The sequence below is a fragment of the Myxine glutinosa genome, chromosome 6 (assembly GCF_964187855.1).
Source record: "Myxine glutinosa chromosome 6, kmMyxGlut1.1, whole genome shotgun sequence".
Taxonomy (NCBI): domain Eukaryota; kingdom Metazoa; phylum Chordata; class Myxini; order Myxiniformes; family Myxinidae; genus Myxine; species Myxine glutinosa.
Genome location: NC_136266.1, coordinates 182,321,427 through 182,336,753, shown reverse-complemented (window position 1 = coordinate 182,336,753; position 15,327 = coordinate 182,321,427). Strand labels below are relative to the sequence as shown.

Sequence of the window (15,327 nt, the reverse complement as noted above, 5' to 3'; positions counted from 1 at the left end):
TGAGTATAATGTTATAATATCAGTACATGATCATCAACTTCTTACAAACTGCAAGAACATCTCTGATAACAGCATTCTATCATTATCTCCATTTGTGATTGGTCACTCTAAGTTGATAAAAAAAGAAAAGTAGGAAAGACAACTGAAGCTGCAAGAAGTCCCTGAAATTATACAGGAGCTTCTTATACTTTGCAGAAATGAAATATAGGAGCTTCTAATACTTTTAGCTCGGCCTAGCCCTTGACAATAGTCAGTTACTCTGCCCCACAAGCTCCCCCGAAGTTCCTCAGGCCCTGATTGGTGGATAGTCGCTTCATCTCGTGGACTCCAGCGCGACAGGTAAATTTGAGCACGCACTTGGCTGGTGTGCTTTTGAGCCTGCATGCATTGCCTGGAAAATGATCCCTTTTGAGTGGAAGAGGCTGTCTTTCCCTTCCGCAACACATAACATAATAACCCAAAATAAGGGGAAAGGGGATAAGATAATGGTTTGCTATGAAATAACTATTCTAAGAGACCTTTACGGTGGTTGCCATTACTTTTTAGTGGTTTCCCAAAACCACAATATATATATATATATATATATATATATATATATATATATATATATATATATATATATATGTATATATTCACTCTTTACTATAATGGTGATATGCGCGACAGAGCTAATTGGTCAGTGGTTCTGTTTCTTTGCCATATTATTCATTCTTTGTGCTCGAGATGTGTGCATTTTGGCCCCTGTTTTTGACGCACACCCACACCGTGTGGTCCTCGACAGTTGGCTTCCTTGTGGGCCGCTTCTGTGGGGGGGATTCGCCCGGCACACTGCATTCGGCCACTGGTATCCTCAGCATGCACCTGCACACAGACGACGCCATCGCACGCGACGGGTTCTACACCAACTACACCACGTGGCCGCTTCTCGATGCGACAGGTAATCAACGGGCTTGAGTGCTGTACACTCAGAAATTTGCATTTTATCAATCTTTGCTCCTTATCTCAACATCCATGGGATTCATCCTTGTTTGAATTTGTTTAAATATTTCATGGAACGCCGGTGTGTCCTCCACTTTCATATTCCCACTTGGCTACAGCTTGGAAGGTCACAACCTCTCACCTTGTGCAGAGGCTCCAGCATCTCAATGTTATTTCAATGATCTGAAAGGCCCAGAATCTAGAGTAGATTATTTTATTGTCTTGTTAGAGTGATTGTGAAGGTTCTGATCGATATACAATCGTTTACCACGATCATAAAATCCATCACTTTAATGGTGCAAACCACAACCACAATCGTGTTGTTTTTGTGAATCGGTGTTTTCCTGTTTGTCATGATTTGCTCATTTAAAATTTTACTCCATTTTATTTTTTTCTGTGCTGATACCATGAGCCATTTTTTAATTCCTATAACTCCCCCTCATCCCCCAAAACCACCAACATCACCCTACCCCTTATTGTTAAGGAATAACACAATAATGGTGACAACCTCAATTCACATTGCATCATTCTACATGGTATTTGTTATTTGGAAGCACTTCGTCCATTAGCTTTCACATCATTGTATGACGCTTCATTCTGAATAATTCTCCTGAGTGCATCTGTCACAGCAGTGTTGCATGAACTCATCCGTTTATTACCCTGCGCTCGCGAAGCGAAAAGCGGGGTTAAGCATTCATGTACGTACGTGTGCCGTGTCTGCATTTTAAAAATTCCTTTTCTCGACAACCGTTGGTCCGATTGACATTAATTTTTCACCATAGGAGGGCCTCCTCCTGTAGAATATTTTAATGATTATTATGACGTCATGGGTCACGTGGTACAGGCGCCATCTTGGAAAAAGTTCGCACCTCTATATCTCTGAAACCACTCCATGGAAAAAAGTTGAGAACTAGCTCATTGTCAAGTACTCCCCATGGGGAATAAGATATGTTAATGATGATGTCATTGGTGCCTTTGTTATGGCGTCATAATTCGACAAATACAACACTTATCCGATCATTATTCAAAAAAATTCAGCAACTGTTGGTCTGATGGACACGAAATTTTCACCATAGGAGCGCCTCCTCCTTTCGAATATTTTAATGATAATCATGACGTCATCGGTCATGTGGTACAGGCGCCATCTTGGAAAAACCGAAAAACGTTGCACCTCTATCTCCAAAAACGCTGCATGGAAAAAATTGAAACATGGCTCATTGTAAATAACTCCATATGGTGAATAGGTGTTGTTAATGATGACGTCATTGGTGCCATAATTATGACGTCATAATTCGACAGGGACAACGCTTAGTCTGATCAGTTTGAAATGTATTGAGCGTGATCTATGCAACAATTATATGAGACATTAGAGAATATAAATTTATGATGCCATCGCTCACGTGGTCTGGCAGCCATATTGGATCAAAGAAAAAAATGTAAAAAAAACCGAAGAGTCGGCTCGCAATAAGTTGACTGCGCAAGGTAAGTATTCCATGAATAACATCTAGTTTAAAATGTCCTCCCTTCCTGGTGAAACGTGATGTCATAACTAACAACTGGAATGGAAATTACGTTTGGAGTAGTGGGCCAGAATGACAATATACAGCTTCATCCAAAATGGAGCATTTCATCCTACTGGAGTCCTGGTCAATCAAACACACACATCGTACCGCGGAAGGGTCCGGATGCATGGTCATACAGTTGGACCACTCCTCAATAGGAGTCGGTCCCCATGACAGTGAGGGGCGGAAGCTCCTCCCCGGAGGGAGATTTAGCCTCACCACGATATTCACATGGAGTTCTTCCTCTTCTTTATTGACACAATGGAATATCCCGCAGAAATGGTGCCTTTCTCCAAGAGACATCAGTAATGATGTGGGTAAAAGTTGTCAGTATTACTCGCACGTGTATTTTGTAGGATTTGTACAAAATAACCTTTGGAATGACCCTCATCGACCATATGAAGTTTGGTTCCTGTTGCCACCCATCCCCAGCAATGGCTGAATTCTGTTTCGCAGGTTCTATTGCTGTGAGTTCATTTTGTCACCTCGTTTTCATGCCTCATTGCAAATTGTTAAGCCTTGGGCATCTGCATCCATCTTGGAGCCTTGGGATGGAAATTCTAATTGGAAACTGCCATTACACTTTCCTAATGATCCATTCAGATGCTGACATCAAAAATGCACAGGAACTTGAGCAAACCCATTAAAAGAGCCTTCCATTTGATTGCTGTTTGTACATCACATAATTAACACTTTTATTTTTATTTCTCACCTTTATTTCTTTAATTTAGAGCTTCCTTCCACGTAAACTTTCTTTGTGAAAATTTGCAGAAATTCACACACGAATTGACTGTTTCGTGCATTTAAATATCACATCAAACATGAGTGCAGGCACTTTCCTAGTTCAGGCCAACACCAACTTTTCCCCATTTTCCTGTCTTTGTCAGCTCAGGTGTTTGTCGTCATGCCATTGGCGCACTACCACAGCGCTCCATCCCTTGTCCGCCTCTCCTCGTCTCTTGGTTCCATTTGCCACTCTCAGGTGTTTGTCGCCATGGCATTGGCACACTACCTGAGTGCTCCATCCCTTGTCTGCCTCTCCTCGTCTCTTGGTTCCATTTGCCGCTCTCAGGTGTTTGTCGCCATGGCATTGGCACACTACCTGAGTGCTCCATCCCTTGTCTGCCTCTCCTCATCTCTTGGTTCCATTTGCCACTCTCAGGTGTTTGTCGCCATCGCATTGGCACACTACCTGAGTGCTCCATCCCTTGTCTGCCTCTCCTCGTCTCTTGGTTCCATTTGCCACTCTCAGGTGTTTGTCGCCATGGCATTGGCGCACTACCTGAGTGCTCCATCCCTCGTCTGCCTCACCTCGTCTCTTGGTTCCTTTTGCCGCTCTCGGGTGAGACCCACGGGCCTTGCCATGACCTACAATCATGGTGCACAGCACACGTCCCATCTGATCCCCCCATCTCCGGCATGGTCCTAATGGGCAGAGGATTATCCGTACATCTGTCACGGCTCAATGAGGGCTTATAGCAACAACAAAAATACCAACGATGGAACTCCCATGGCCGTCGCCGGTTTGGGATGCTTAAGGAACCCATGCAGGAAGTCTTATGGTGGGTAGCACTCTTCCACCCAGCATGGTGACATCGGTCTCTGGTTAGAAAAGGTGTCCGTTCCAGGGTCCGATTACTCGATGATCTGTCAATTTTCCAAAGCAACGGCTTTCCATCCCAAGCTGGCGCCGCCCGCCCTGCCGTGGCAAATCGCAGACGCCCCTACGCCCTCTACTCAGACGGTCACTTGGCCATGAGCCATTAAAGTCTTAATCCTACAACATAAGGCAAGCACTGGTGCCTTTTACGTCTTGCGGAACTGACTGCGTTTGTCACTTTGGCACTCGACTCCAGCCATGAATTTTACTTTGGAAAAACACATCGCTATCGCTACCTCATTCATTCATTTCTCAAGGAAGGGATCGTTTCTTGTCGTCATGATTATTATTTCTGCACCTTCAATGTTGTCTTCTGTTATACTTTATTATGTTATAATTATGCTTTACTGCATATTATCATTGATGTGATTTTATGTTTTGACGAAAGGGTTCTTTATTGGCAGGCTACTTCAAGAGCAGTGAAAGGGATCTGATTGGCCCAAATGTCTCCAGAGGTAATTCTCTAGCATTCTGTGTGAAGTCCCATTTAGGGAGGACCAATGAGTAGATCTTATAGAACTTTCGATAGTCACAAAATGCATGCCTGTTCACCCTCAGTAATGTTACTTGAGCAGACTCTTGATAAACCAACACCATTCCTTATATCACCGCACATCCTACTCCGTCACACCTGCAAGCTCCAACCCATAAAAGGTACACCTTCCTTACAACAAACAACAACATGCATTTTAAGGCCATTTTCCCTGCCAGAGCAGGGGTTAGCCTTGCGGTCCCCATGACAATCTTCTCCATCTTGCCCCATTTTCTGCATCTCTCCTTGTTAACCCCCTTGCCCGCATTTCTTCTTCCACCATCTTTAGCCAAGTCTTTCTCGGTCTTCCCCGTCCTCTACTTCCTTCTACATTCATTTCCATCACTCTTCTCAACCAGTCACTTTCATCCTTCCTCAACACATGACCAAACCATCTCAACCTGTTCCTCTTCGCATCATCAATCACAGGCTCTATTCCCATCATCTTTCGCAATTCATCATTTGTCTTCCTCTCTCTCAGTGACACTCCATACATCCACCGAACCATTCGCATTTCCACCCTTTCCAGCCTTTCCACCTTCCTTCTGAGAAACATTATAAACACAAAATGCTGTTTAATTACATCACTAGACGTATCGAGATATGATGTTCAAATTGGAAGGTCAACATTCATGGACCCTCATGGTTTAAAAGGTAAGGAATAGTGGGAATGTCATGCGACGTTCTAACCTAAGTTCGACTTATTTAGGTGACTTGGACTTTGTCCAAAGCCCTTGCTGAAAAGCTCTGGAAAAGTTACTGCGGAACTATTTCTGCTCATGTTGCAGAGAGTCAGCATTACGTCCCCTTTGAAGTACGACATGCTTGATGATGCAGCAGCCCCTGCTGGCACCAAGTTGGCCGGATGGAATCGCATACGGATGGATGGCTCATAGCCAGGATCCACCAAATGAGATATCCTACTGGAAGCAAACGAAACGATAATTTCCACGGCAAATTAAACTTTTAAACATTTAACAAGGATATTGTGCTTTATATTATTATTGTTCCGGGTGTTCAGAATGTTTATCTCTCGAGGCGTGCTGCCCAGGCTCATAATGCATTTGGCTGAGACCGCTAATGATTCCATAATAGGGATTTGGGGAAAACCTGAGCTAATAGCAATAATATTGTCATTACAGTTATTATAATGATCGTCATTGTTGAGATAATCAGATTTGTGTGGAATTTACGTAATCCTTTAAGTCTTCCTCGGAGGCACTGGGTAATGCTTGCCAGGCCAGCGGTCTATTCCATGATGAGCCTTTCGTGGGATTACCTTTGCCTGGATGGTGCAGAAAAATGTCTCCAAGAAGTTCCCTCAACATTGTTATGATGGCTGATTCATTTTGAGCTGACGCCGCACATTAATTTATTTACCTTCCGATTCCTGCCGCTTCGCACATGAAATACTCCCATGCACACATGACAAAGTGTGCTTTTGCTCGAATTAGGAAAAGGGTGGGTGAGGAAACAAGTGAGGAGGTGGAAAATCTCAGACCAGACGAGCAGGAAAACATGGGATCAATGTGGTGGTTGTTGTGCAATATGTTGCGTTATACCGACGTTGTTGCGAGAAACGGCGACACTCCCACTACTTAGTGTAACCATATGGCTTCCTGTGAATGAACAAGGTGAGCAAAGCACAGTCAGAAATTCCCAGTATTCCCAAACTGCACACATGAACAATCAAGAGGAGAACGTAGACATTCCTTGTACCAGTGACATCACTGAGAAACCTTTGGAGAAAAACAAACATTCAACTCGTGCAATATATTCAAACAAGGTGCACGCTGTACCTTACTTCCTATTCTTCGGTCGTTTTTCTCTTCTCACAAATATTCACAAACACAAAGCTTCATGTCTCCCATTCTTGGAGACACCCCTCCAGCGCTAGGTCAGACAAATTGTCTCCAGATTGGTCCCCCTTTTAGGAGCAGGCACTGTATTTTGAGGATTTTGTGTGGAGCAGCCTGTCAGTGGTTGCAGGTGTTGTCAGTGGGGTCGCCGAGTCTTTGCTTGTCGTGTAAAAGTTGTGGGTGGTGTCCACAGTGAAGGCATGAAAGGTGACACTATCAGACCTGGGGAGTAGTTTCTCTGTGGCATAGATGGGTAGGGGTTTAGTGCCCAAGATACACTGTTTGCACCCATGTTGCTTATTGCGTTTACGGTGATCTGGGTGTGGATGTGTTTTTTGTAGTTTCCGTTGTTTAGTGGTGGATGTTATGGAAGACGTCACTGTAGTGTCTTTGTGGTGTAGTTTTAATGTATTTAGGGGCCTGTGGGTTGTTGTACATGCAGTGGCATGGGTGATTAGGGTTGGTATTTGCCGTTTCAAGAAACTGTGCACCTCTCATGTCCAAGTGGTCTTTGATTATGTGATCTTTATGGTTTGTTATATCATGTGGTAACTAAAGGTATTTGTCTGGTCAATTTGTACCACTTTGATCACCACAAGCTAATTGTATGTAATAATTTACTGGTACATCCTACTCAGAAAAATCCAGGATAATAACAACCATCTTTCAAAAACATAAACTACGTATTTTGTCTTCGGGGATTGCAGGACAGCCTCGAGGTATGAACGCTGACCTTTGAACTGTCTAGCCTGGGTTCGAATCTCGACCCCGCTATCCCAGCTGGTGAACTGTCACCCGCTTAATCGAGTCACAAAGAGCCGAGTTATTGCCAGCACCTGGAAAAATTACCAATTCCTCTCCTGACTGACTGCTGGGCAGGCAATGGCAAACCACCCATGCTCAGGAACCGTTTTGTCAGCACAGACGCTCTGTCAAGAGTCGTTGCAAATTATGTGGATTTGTATTAAATGTCTTGTTGGACCGATCTGCTGCTGGTACAAGTTTGCAAACAATTATTGTATGTCTGGTGTGTCTCCAGGGTCTGGATTGTCTTCGACTAGGTCTGGATTGTCTTCAACTAGGTCTGGATTGTCTTCAACTATGTCTGGATTGTCTGCAACTAAGTCTGGATCGTCTTCAAGTAGGTCTGGATTATTTTCAACTAAGTCTGGATTGTCTTCAACTAGGTCTGGATAGTCTTCAACTAAGTCTGGATTGTCTTCAATTAAGTCTGGATTGTCTTCAACTAGGTCTGGATTGTCTTCAACTAGGTCTGGATTGTCTTCAACTAAGTCTGGATTGTCTTCAACTAGGTCTGGATTGTCTTCAACTCGGTCTGGATTTTCTTCAACTAAGTCTGGATTTTCTTCAACAAAGTCTGGATTGTCTTCAACTAGGTCTGGATTGTCTTCAACTAGGTCTGGATTTTCTTCAACTAAGTCTGGATTTTCTTCAACTAAGTCTGGATTTTCTTGAACTAAGCCTGGATTGTCTTCAACTAAGTCTGGATTTTCTTCAACTAAGTCTGGATTTTCTTCAACTAAGTCTGGATTTTCTTCAACTAAGTCTGGATTTTCTTCAACTAAGTCTGGATTTTCTTCAACTAAGTCTGGATTTTCTTCAACTAGGTCTCGATTTTCTTCAACTAAGTCTGGATTTTCTTCAACTAAGTCTGGATTTTCTTCAACTAGGTCTGGATTTTCTTCAACTAGGTCTGGATTTTCTTCAACTAAGTCTGGATTGTCTTCAACTAAGTCTGGATTGTCTTCAACTAGGTCTGGATTTTCTTCAACTAAGTCTGGATTTTCTTCAACTAAGTCTGGATTTTCTTCAACTAAGTCTGGATTTTCTTCAACTAAGTCTGGATTTTCTTCAACTAAGTCTGGATTTTCTTCAACTAAGTCTGGATTGTCTTCAACTAAGTCTGGATTTTCTTCAACTAAGTCTGGATTTTCTTCAACTAAGTCTGGATTTTCTTCAACTAAGTCTGGATTTTCTTCAACTAAGTCTGGATTTTCTTCAACTAAGTCTGGATTTTCTTCAACTAAGTCTGGATTTTCTTCAACTAGGTCTCGATTTTCTTCAACTAGGTCTCGATTTTCTTCAACTAGGTCTCGATTTTCTTCAACTAAGTCTGGATTTTCTTCAACTAAGTCTGGATTTTCTTCAACTAGGTCTTGATTTTCTTCAACTAAGTCTGGATTGTCTTCAACTAAGTCTGGATTTTCTTCAACTAAGTCTGGATTGTCTTCAACTAAGTCTGGATTTCCTGCAACTAAGTCTGGATTTTCTTCAACTAAGTCTGGATTTTCTTCAACTAAGTCTGGATTTTCTTCAACTAAGCCTGGATTGTCTTCAACTAAGTCTGAATTGTCTTTGTCTTAGGTCTTCTTTGTCTCCAGTCTTCAACTAAGTCTGAATTGTCTTCAACTAAGTCTGGATTTTCTTCAACTAAGTCTGGATTTTCTTCAACTAAGTCTGGATTTCCTTCAACTAAGTCTGGATTTTCTGGATTTTCTGGATTTTCTGGATTTTCTGGATTTTCTGGTCTGGATTTTCTTCAACTAAGTCTGGATTTTCTTCAACTAAGTCTGGATTTTCTTCAACTAAGTCTGGATTGTCTTCAACTAAGTCTGGATTTTCTTGAACTAAGCCTGGATTGTCTTCAACTAAGTCTGGATTTTCTGGATTTTCTGGATTTTCTGGATTTTCTGGATTTTCTGGTCTGGATTTTCTTCAACTAAGTCTGGATTGTCTTCAACTAAGTCTGGATTTTCTTGAACTAAGCCTGGATTGTCTTCAACTAAGTCTGAATTGTCTTTGTCTTAGGTCTTCTTTGTCTCCAGTCTTCAACTAAGTCTGAATTGTCTTCAACTAGGTCTGGATTTTCTTCAACTAAGTCTGGATTTTCTTCAACTAAGTCTGGATTGTCTTCAACTAAGTCTGGATTGTCCTCAACTAAGTCTGGATTGTCTCCAACTAAGTCTGGATTGTCCTCAACTAAGTCTGGATTTTCTTCAACTAAGTCTGGATTTTCTTCAACTAAGTCTGGATTGTCTTCAACTAAGTCTGAATTGTCTTCAACTAAGTCTGGATTTTCTTCAACTAAGTCTGGATTTTCTTCAACTAAGTCTGGATTTCCTTCAACTAAGTCTGGATTTTCTTCAACTAAGTCTGTATTTTCTTCAACTAAGCCTGGATTGTCTTCAACTCGGTCTGGATTGTCTTCAACTAAGTCTGGATTTTGTTCAACTAAGTCTGGATTGTCTTCAACTAAGCCTGGATTGTCTTCAACTAAGTCTGGATTTTCTTCAACTAAGTCTGGATTGACTTCAACTAAGTCTGGATTTTCTTCAATTAAGCCTGGATTGTCTTCAACTAAGTCTGGATTTTCTTCAACTAAGTCTGGATTGTCTTCAACTAAGCCTGGATTGTCTTCAACTAAGTCTGGATTTTCTTCAACTAAGTCTGGATTGACTTCAACTAAGTCTGGATTTTCTTCAACTAAGCCTGGATTGTCTTCAACTAAGTCTGGATTTTCTTCAACTAAGTCTGGATTGTCTTCAACTAAGCCTGGATTGTCTTCAACTAAGTCTGGATTTTCTTCAACTAAGTCTGGATTGTCTTCAACTAAGTCTGGATTTTCTTCAACTAAGTCTGGATTTTCTTCAACTAAGCCTGGATTGTCTTCAACTAAGTCTGGATTTTCTTCAACTAAGTCTGGATTGTCTTCAACTAAGTCTGGATTTTCTTCAACTAAGCCTGGATTGTCTTCAACTAAGTCTGGATTTTCTTCAACTAAGTCTGGATTTCCTTCAACTAAGTCTGGATTTTCTTCAACTAAGTCTGGATTTTCTTCAACTAAGCCTGGATTTTCTTCAACTAAGTCTGGATTTTCTTCAACTAAGTCTGGATTTCCTGCAACTAAGTCTGGATTTTCTTCAACTAAGTCTGGATTTTCTTCAACTAAGTCTGGATTTCCTGCAACTAAGTCTGGATTTTCTTCAACTAAGTCTGGATTGTCTTTAACTAAGTCTGAATTGTCTTCAACTAAGTCTGGATTGTCTTTCCTTTTGTATCCATGTTGTCGACACCAGGCATCCTCTCCTGCCCACCCCCCCCCCCCCCATTCCTCCCCACACCCTTTGTTTGTCCAGGTCTCCCTCTATTTTGGCCTTCTACTCTGCTGTTGGTGTTTCCCCCTGTCTCTACTGTTCCTTTTGCATCCTGTTATGTCCTGATCCGTTCAGGGTACTAGCTCTTCTACGAGCCTCGACTACGTATGTATACAAAAAAAAAATTGTCCTTTAAAAAGGGACAGAAAACAAATATGATGCACATTATAACCTTAACATATTGATGCGTACAATTGGAAATGTGTTGAAAGGTCGAGGCTACACATGCTAGATGACCTCAAGCTCTTGGATTCAAGATTGACTCATGGCAACGCATTATGGGAATTGAACATCCATGCTGGTTTCCAAGAGCAGGAAAGGATTCTCCATGCACATACCTCTTCCCTTTTTGTGACCTTATCCCAACTATAGAAATTCAGGCTGGATGATCTTGTGTTATGGGCGCTTAGTCCCATGGAGCGAGAAGGCACGTGTTGAACATGCTCCTTCCATGAGCCTCCCACAATGCAGACAGATTAAAAAAGAGGGACGTCTTTGATTTGGCTTCACCATGTTGCCCATTTCTAGAAGCCCCTGGTTTATCCATATCAAGTATCCGTATTCCACTTCCAGGTCACCGTGGCTCCTGCGCATCCCACACTGCAGGGCGGTGTAATTCTAAGGTCTGGAGCACACATAGGGCAGCAGCAATGAACGAGGGTGCGAGTGTGCCTAACCAGGCATGATTTAAACACACAATAAACGGTGTTGATTGATGCCCACTCCAGAACAAAGGGCAACGCTGCTTGTAACGGCTCTTTGTCATGTGGGCCTGCATTAAATGGGAGTAAAACCTCTCATCCCATTTGAATGTGAAAATGTTTTAGCGCCTTGTGTTATATGCTACACATGCTCACCGTCATACGAGGCGTAAGTATGATTATCCTTCCATGGAAAGAATGTTGCTTCCACATTTCGCTTGGAACTTGTGATGGTTTTCAGGGAGGAGGTAAAGGCTGGGCCTGTAGGATTAGGGATGGAAAGGGAAAGTGTGGGTGGTAATGGTATTGAGACTCAGAGTTTGAAACAAAAGACATGACTTCAGAAATAGACATTATTACCCTCGCCTGAGGAGAGGGTATTGCATTTGAGTCCGTTTGTTTGTTTGTCTGTTTGTTTGTTTGTTTGTCCGCACAGAATAAATATGATTTTCTCCGCAACCGTTGATCAGATTGACAGGAAATTTTCACCATAGGTGCAGCTCCACCTGCAATTTTTAAAATGATTATGACGTCATCGGTCACGTGGTTCGGCCGCCATCTTGGAAAAATCGAAAAACTTTGCACCTCTATATCTCCAAAAGCGCTGAATAGAAAAAATGGAGACATGGCTCATTGTAAAGAGCTCTCCATGTGCAATAAAATACGTTAATGATGATGTCATAGGTGCCTCCATTTTGACGTCATAATTCGACAAGTACAAAATTTCATCCTATCAAGATGAAATTTCTTGAGCACCATGTCGGCATAAACTGGTGGAGAAAAAATAACAATGATGACGTCATCGGTCACGTGGTTTGGCCGCCATATTTGTTTTAACACAAAAGCCTTAAAAACCACTGAAAATACATCCTGGCGAGGGTTTGCAATCTCTGAATGCTCTTTCTTGTTTCATGTTAGAAAGTAGTCCGAGATGACGCACAGGTAGTGCACTTACCTTTGAACTGTCTAGTCTGGGTTTGATTGCCCACCAGACTATAAACTCTCAAATTGGCGTTTCACGGGCAGGGTGTTGCATCGCAAGGTGTGCCATTCCATGGATAGACGTTAAGCTAGGTGTCCCGTCTGCCAGTTCATGGACGTTAAAGATCCCTCGGTGTCTCGCAAAGAGTAGTTGAATTATTGCCGGCACCTTGGAAAAAAATCCAAATTCCTGCCACTTTCAGTTAAACACCAGGCCTGGCCAGCCAGTTTATGGAATACTCGGGCTAGACACATTCCCTGGCCGACCCCACAAGAAGGTGGGAATAAATGGGACATTAAAAAAGTAGTAATAATAGTAGTCATACTGGAAGGGACGGGCACGGATCTGATTCTGATTGGCAATCTTTTGACTTCATGGAAACGTAGGAAACTCCCATTCACATTCACATTACTCCCTTCACAGAAACAAAATAAATGGACACCATATTGTCCATGGGGTGTATAGGGAATTTTGGACCAATTGGAATCGTCGATGGGATTTGATCCTCAGATAGGCCTGGGGCCGAGACTCCTTGCCACAAAAGGGGTGCGTGTGTCCCACCCCAGGGGGGTTTGGAGTAAAAGGGGGGAAGTGGGAAATGAGCAAAAGAAGCTGCTCGGCCTAAACGCCATGTGCTGACCTTTGGCGGATTAAGCTAAAGGGGGATTAACCTGAGCACTCCGCCGGCTGCTTCCGTGGTCTTAAGACACCACGCTGCGCACTCTATTCTGTATGGGTCTTACCACTCCTTAGTCCATTCTCCATTTCACGTTATGCCATCTTCTCACCGCACAACGGGGAATAGTTATAGTAAAGTCCACATGTGAATTTATGAGGTAAAGGTCAGCTCATTCGTTACAGCCCAACACGAGTCTGTTTTGGTAAAGTACCGGAGAGACATTTCCTTAGATGAAAAGCCTTCCATTCATTCCCTACTGCTGGAACCATTTTATCGTTTAACTTTCTCCTATTGCTTTGAGCCTTGTTTTGTGCACTCCATTTGTCATCTTCCACGCACCACTGAGTAGCATGACCCAAAACTTGGTTAAGAGTATTCATCTAATTTTGACTTGCAAGGCCTATACCACATTTGGGGATAACAGAGTAACAGTGCAGTGTTTAAGGTACAGAACTGTCATCATTCCATGTGCCATGGCTTTTGTTCAATCTTTATGGACATTTGGGGTAAATCAGATGCAGGTGTGTTTGTCTGTAAAACCGAGTACAGGCGGTGGCGCAGGCTTGATTGTCCGAATGGCCTACTCTTTTGTCTGCACTTTTTGGGGATTACCTTGTGTTCATGTATCATTTATGTTTTTTTTAATTACAAATGGATTGTTTATTGATGTTTTTTTTATTATTTCATTTACTTTTTTTTTCCTTCTCAAGGCCTGGCCCAAAGCGAGCCCGAGTGCTTTCGTCCATTGGGGGTTGAGTCACAGGAGATACAAGATGCGCAAATCTCAGTTTCATCGGTGCACGCCACACAGGAGTGGTTGGGACATCAAGGCCGTCTACACTACCCTCACAATGCCTGGAGTCCGGCCAGAGACACACAGCGGGAGTGGATTCAGGTCTGTGGAGACTCGTCTGGTCGAACATGCACACTTGGTCGAAACGCTATTCACTAAGGCCCCCTTTACACAGCACGGAGATCGTTGGGTGACCATTGAGCGATCAAAAATTGGCCCGATCTCTCAACGATCTCCTAAGCCTCGAAAAAGCCGTTTCTGTGTAAATGTTTGGGAGATCCTTGTGCGCTCGTTGTGCGATCAAAAATTCAATTTTCGGCAACTTTCATGGCGATCTATAGAGATCTTTGAGCGACCTTGGCGATCATTGAGCGCCCATTGAAACATCCTTGAGATATCTATGGAGACTAAGCCTCCTGCAGCGACCATTGAGAGTTTGCTGAGCGCTCGTTGTGTGACCAAGAGAGATCACTGAGAGATATACGGAGATCGCTGAGAGATCAGGTGCGACCAAGAGAGATCACTGAGAGACCAGAAGAGATCACTGAGGGATCATTGGGAGTTCCTTGGGCGACCAAGAGAGATCACTGAGAGATATACAGAGATCGCTGAGAGATCAGGTGCGACCAAGGGAGATCACTGAGAGATATACAGAGATCGCTGAGAGATCAGGTGCGACCAAGAGAGATCACTGAGAGACCAGAAGAGATCACTGAGGGATCATTGGGAGTTCCTTGGGCGACCAAGGAGGTTGCTGAGCGTTTCTTGGGTTTAGCACCCGTATTCATAGCCCCCAATACCGCACTTCTCATCACCGCGGCAATCTCTCCCCAATCTCTCAACGAACGCTCAACAATCTCTCAAGCAGAAATTGATCGCCCAATGATCTCTCAGCAATCTCTGCCCCGGTCTTTCAATGAACTCTATTGGTCTTTCATCGAACGCTCAGCGATCTCTCACTGATCACTCAGCCATCTCTACCTTTGGGGTGGAAAATTTTGGCGTTCATTGAAAGATTGCTGAGCGCTCCTTGAGCGTTCGTTGACAGATCGCTTCCTTTGGCGATCGTTGAGAGATTGTTTTGGACCGAGTCAAAACTTTGAGGAGACCGTGGCGACCGTGGAGATCACTGGAGATCACTGGAAGATCATTGAGAGATCATTGAGAGATCTTGGCGATCGCTGGGCGCTCATTGAGATTTTTTCATCGCTCAACGATCTCTCAACGATCGCCACCCCTGTGTAATGGGGGTATAAAGGAATTAAATGCATGCATTTGGGTATGGATTGGATAAACTAATACAGTATGGTTATATTTACTAATAAAGTATGTAAACAGGATGTTTAATACATTTGTTTGCTGTCAGATTAAACTGGCATGTGAAAGTGATTCATGGATACCCATGT

At 42.9% G+C, this 15,327-nt stretch overlaps 2 protein-coding genes across 2 annotated transcripts in view; one reads left to right on the top strand and one right to left on the bottom strand.

The window, feature by feature from the left end:
* LOC144892699 (uncharacterized) overlaps nt 1–15,327 on the bottom strand; it is a 400,706-nt gene that overhangs the window by 123,231 nt on the left and 262,148 nt on the right. The window lies entirely within an intron of this gene.
* LOC137429508 (neuropilin-2) overlaps nt 1–15,327 on the top strand; it is a 129,689-nt gene that overhangs the window by 29,518 nt on the left and 84,844 nt on the right. The window contains exons 5-6 of the mRNA XM_078780917.1: nt 782–937; nt 13,839–14,023. Of these exons, the coding sequence (XP_078637043.1) occupies nt 782–937; nt 13,839–14,023 (341 nt within the window). The remainder of the gene's footprint in view (nt 1–781; nt 938–13,838; nt 14,024–15,327) is intronic.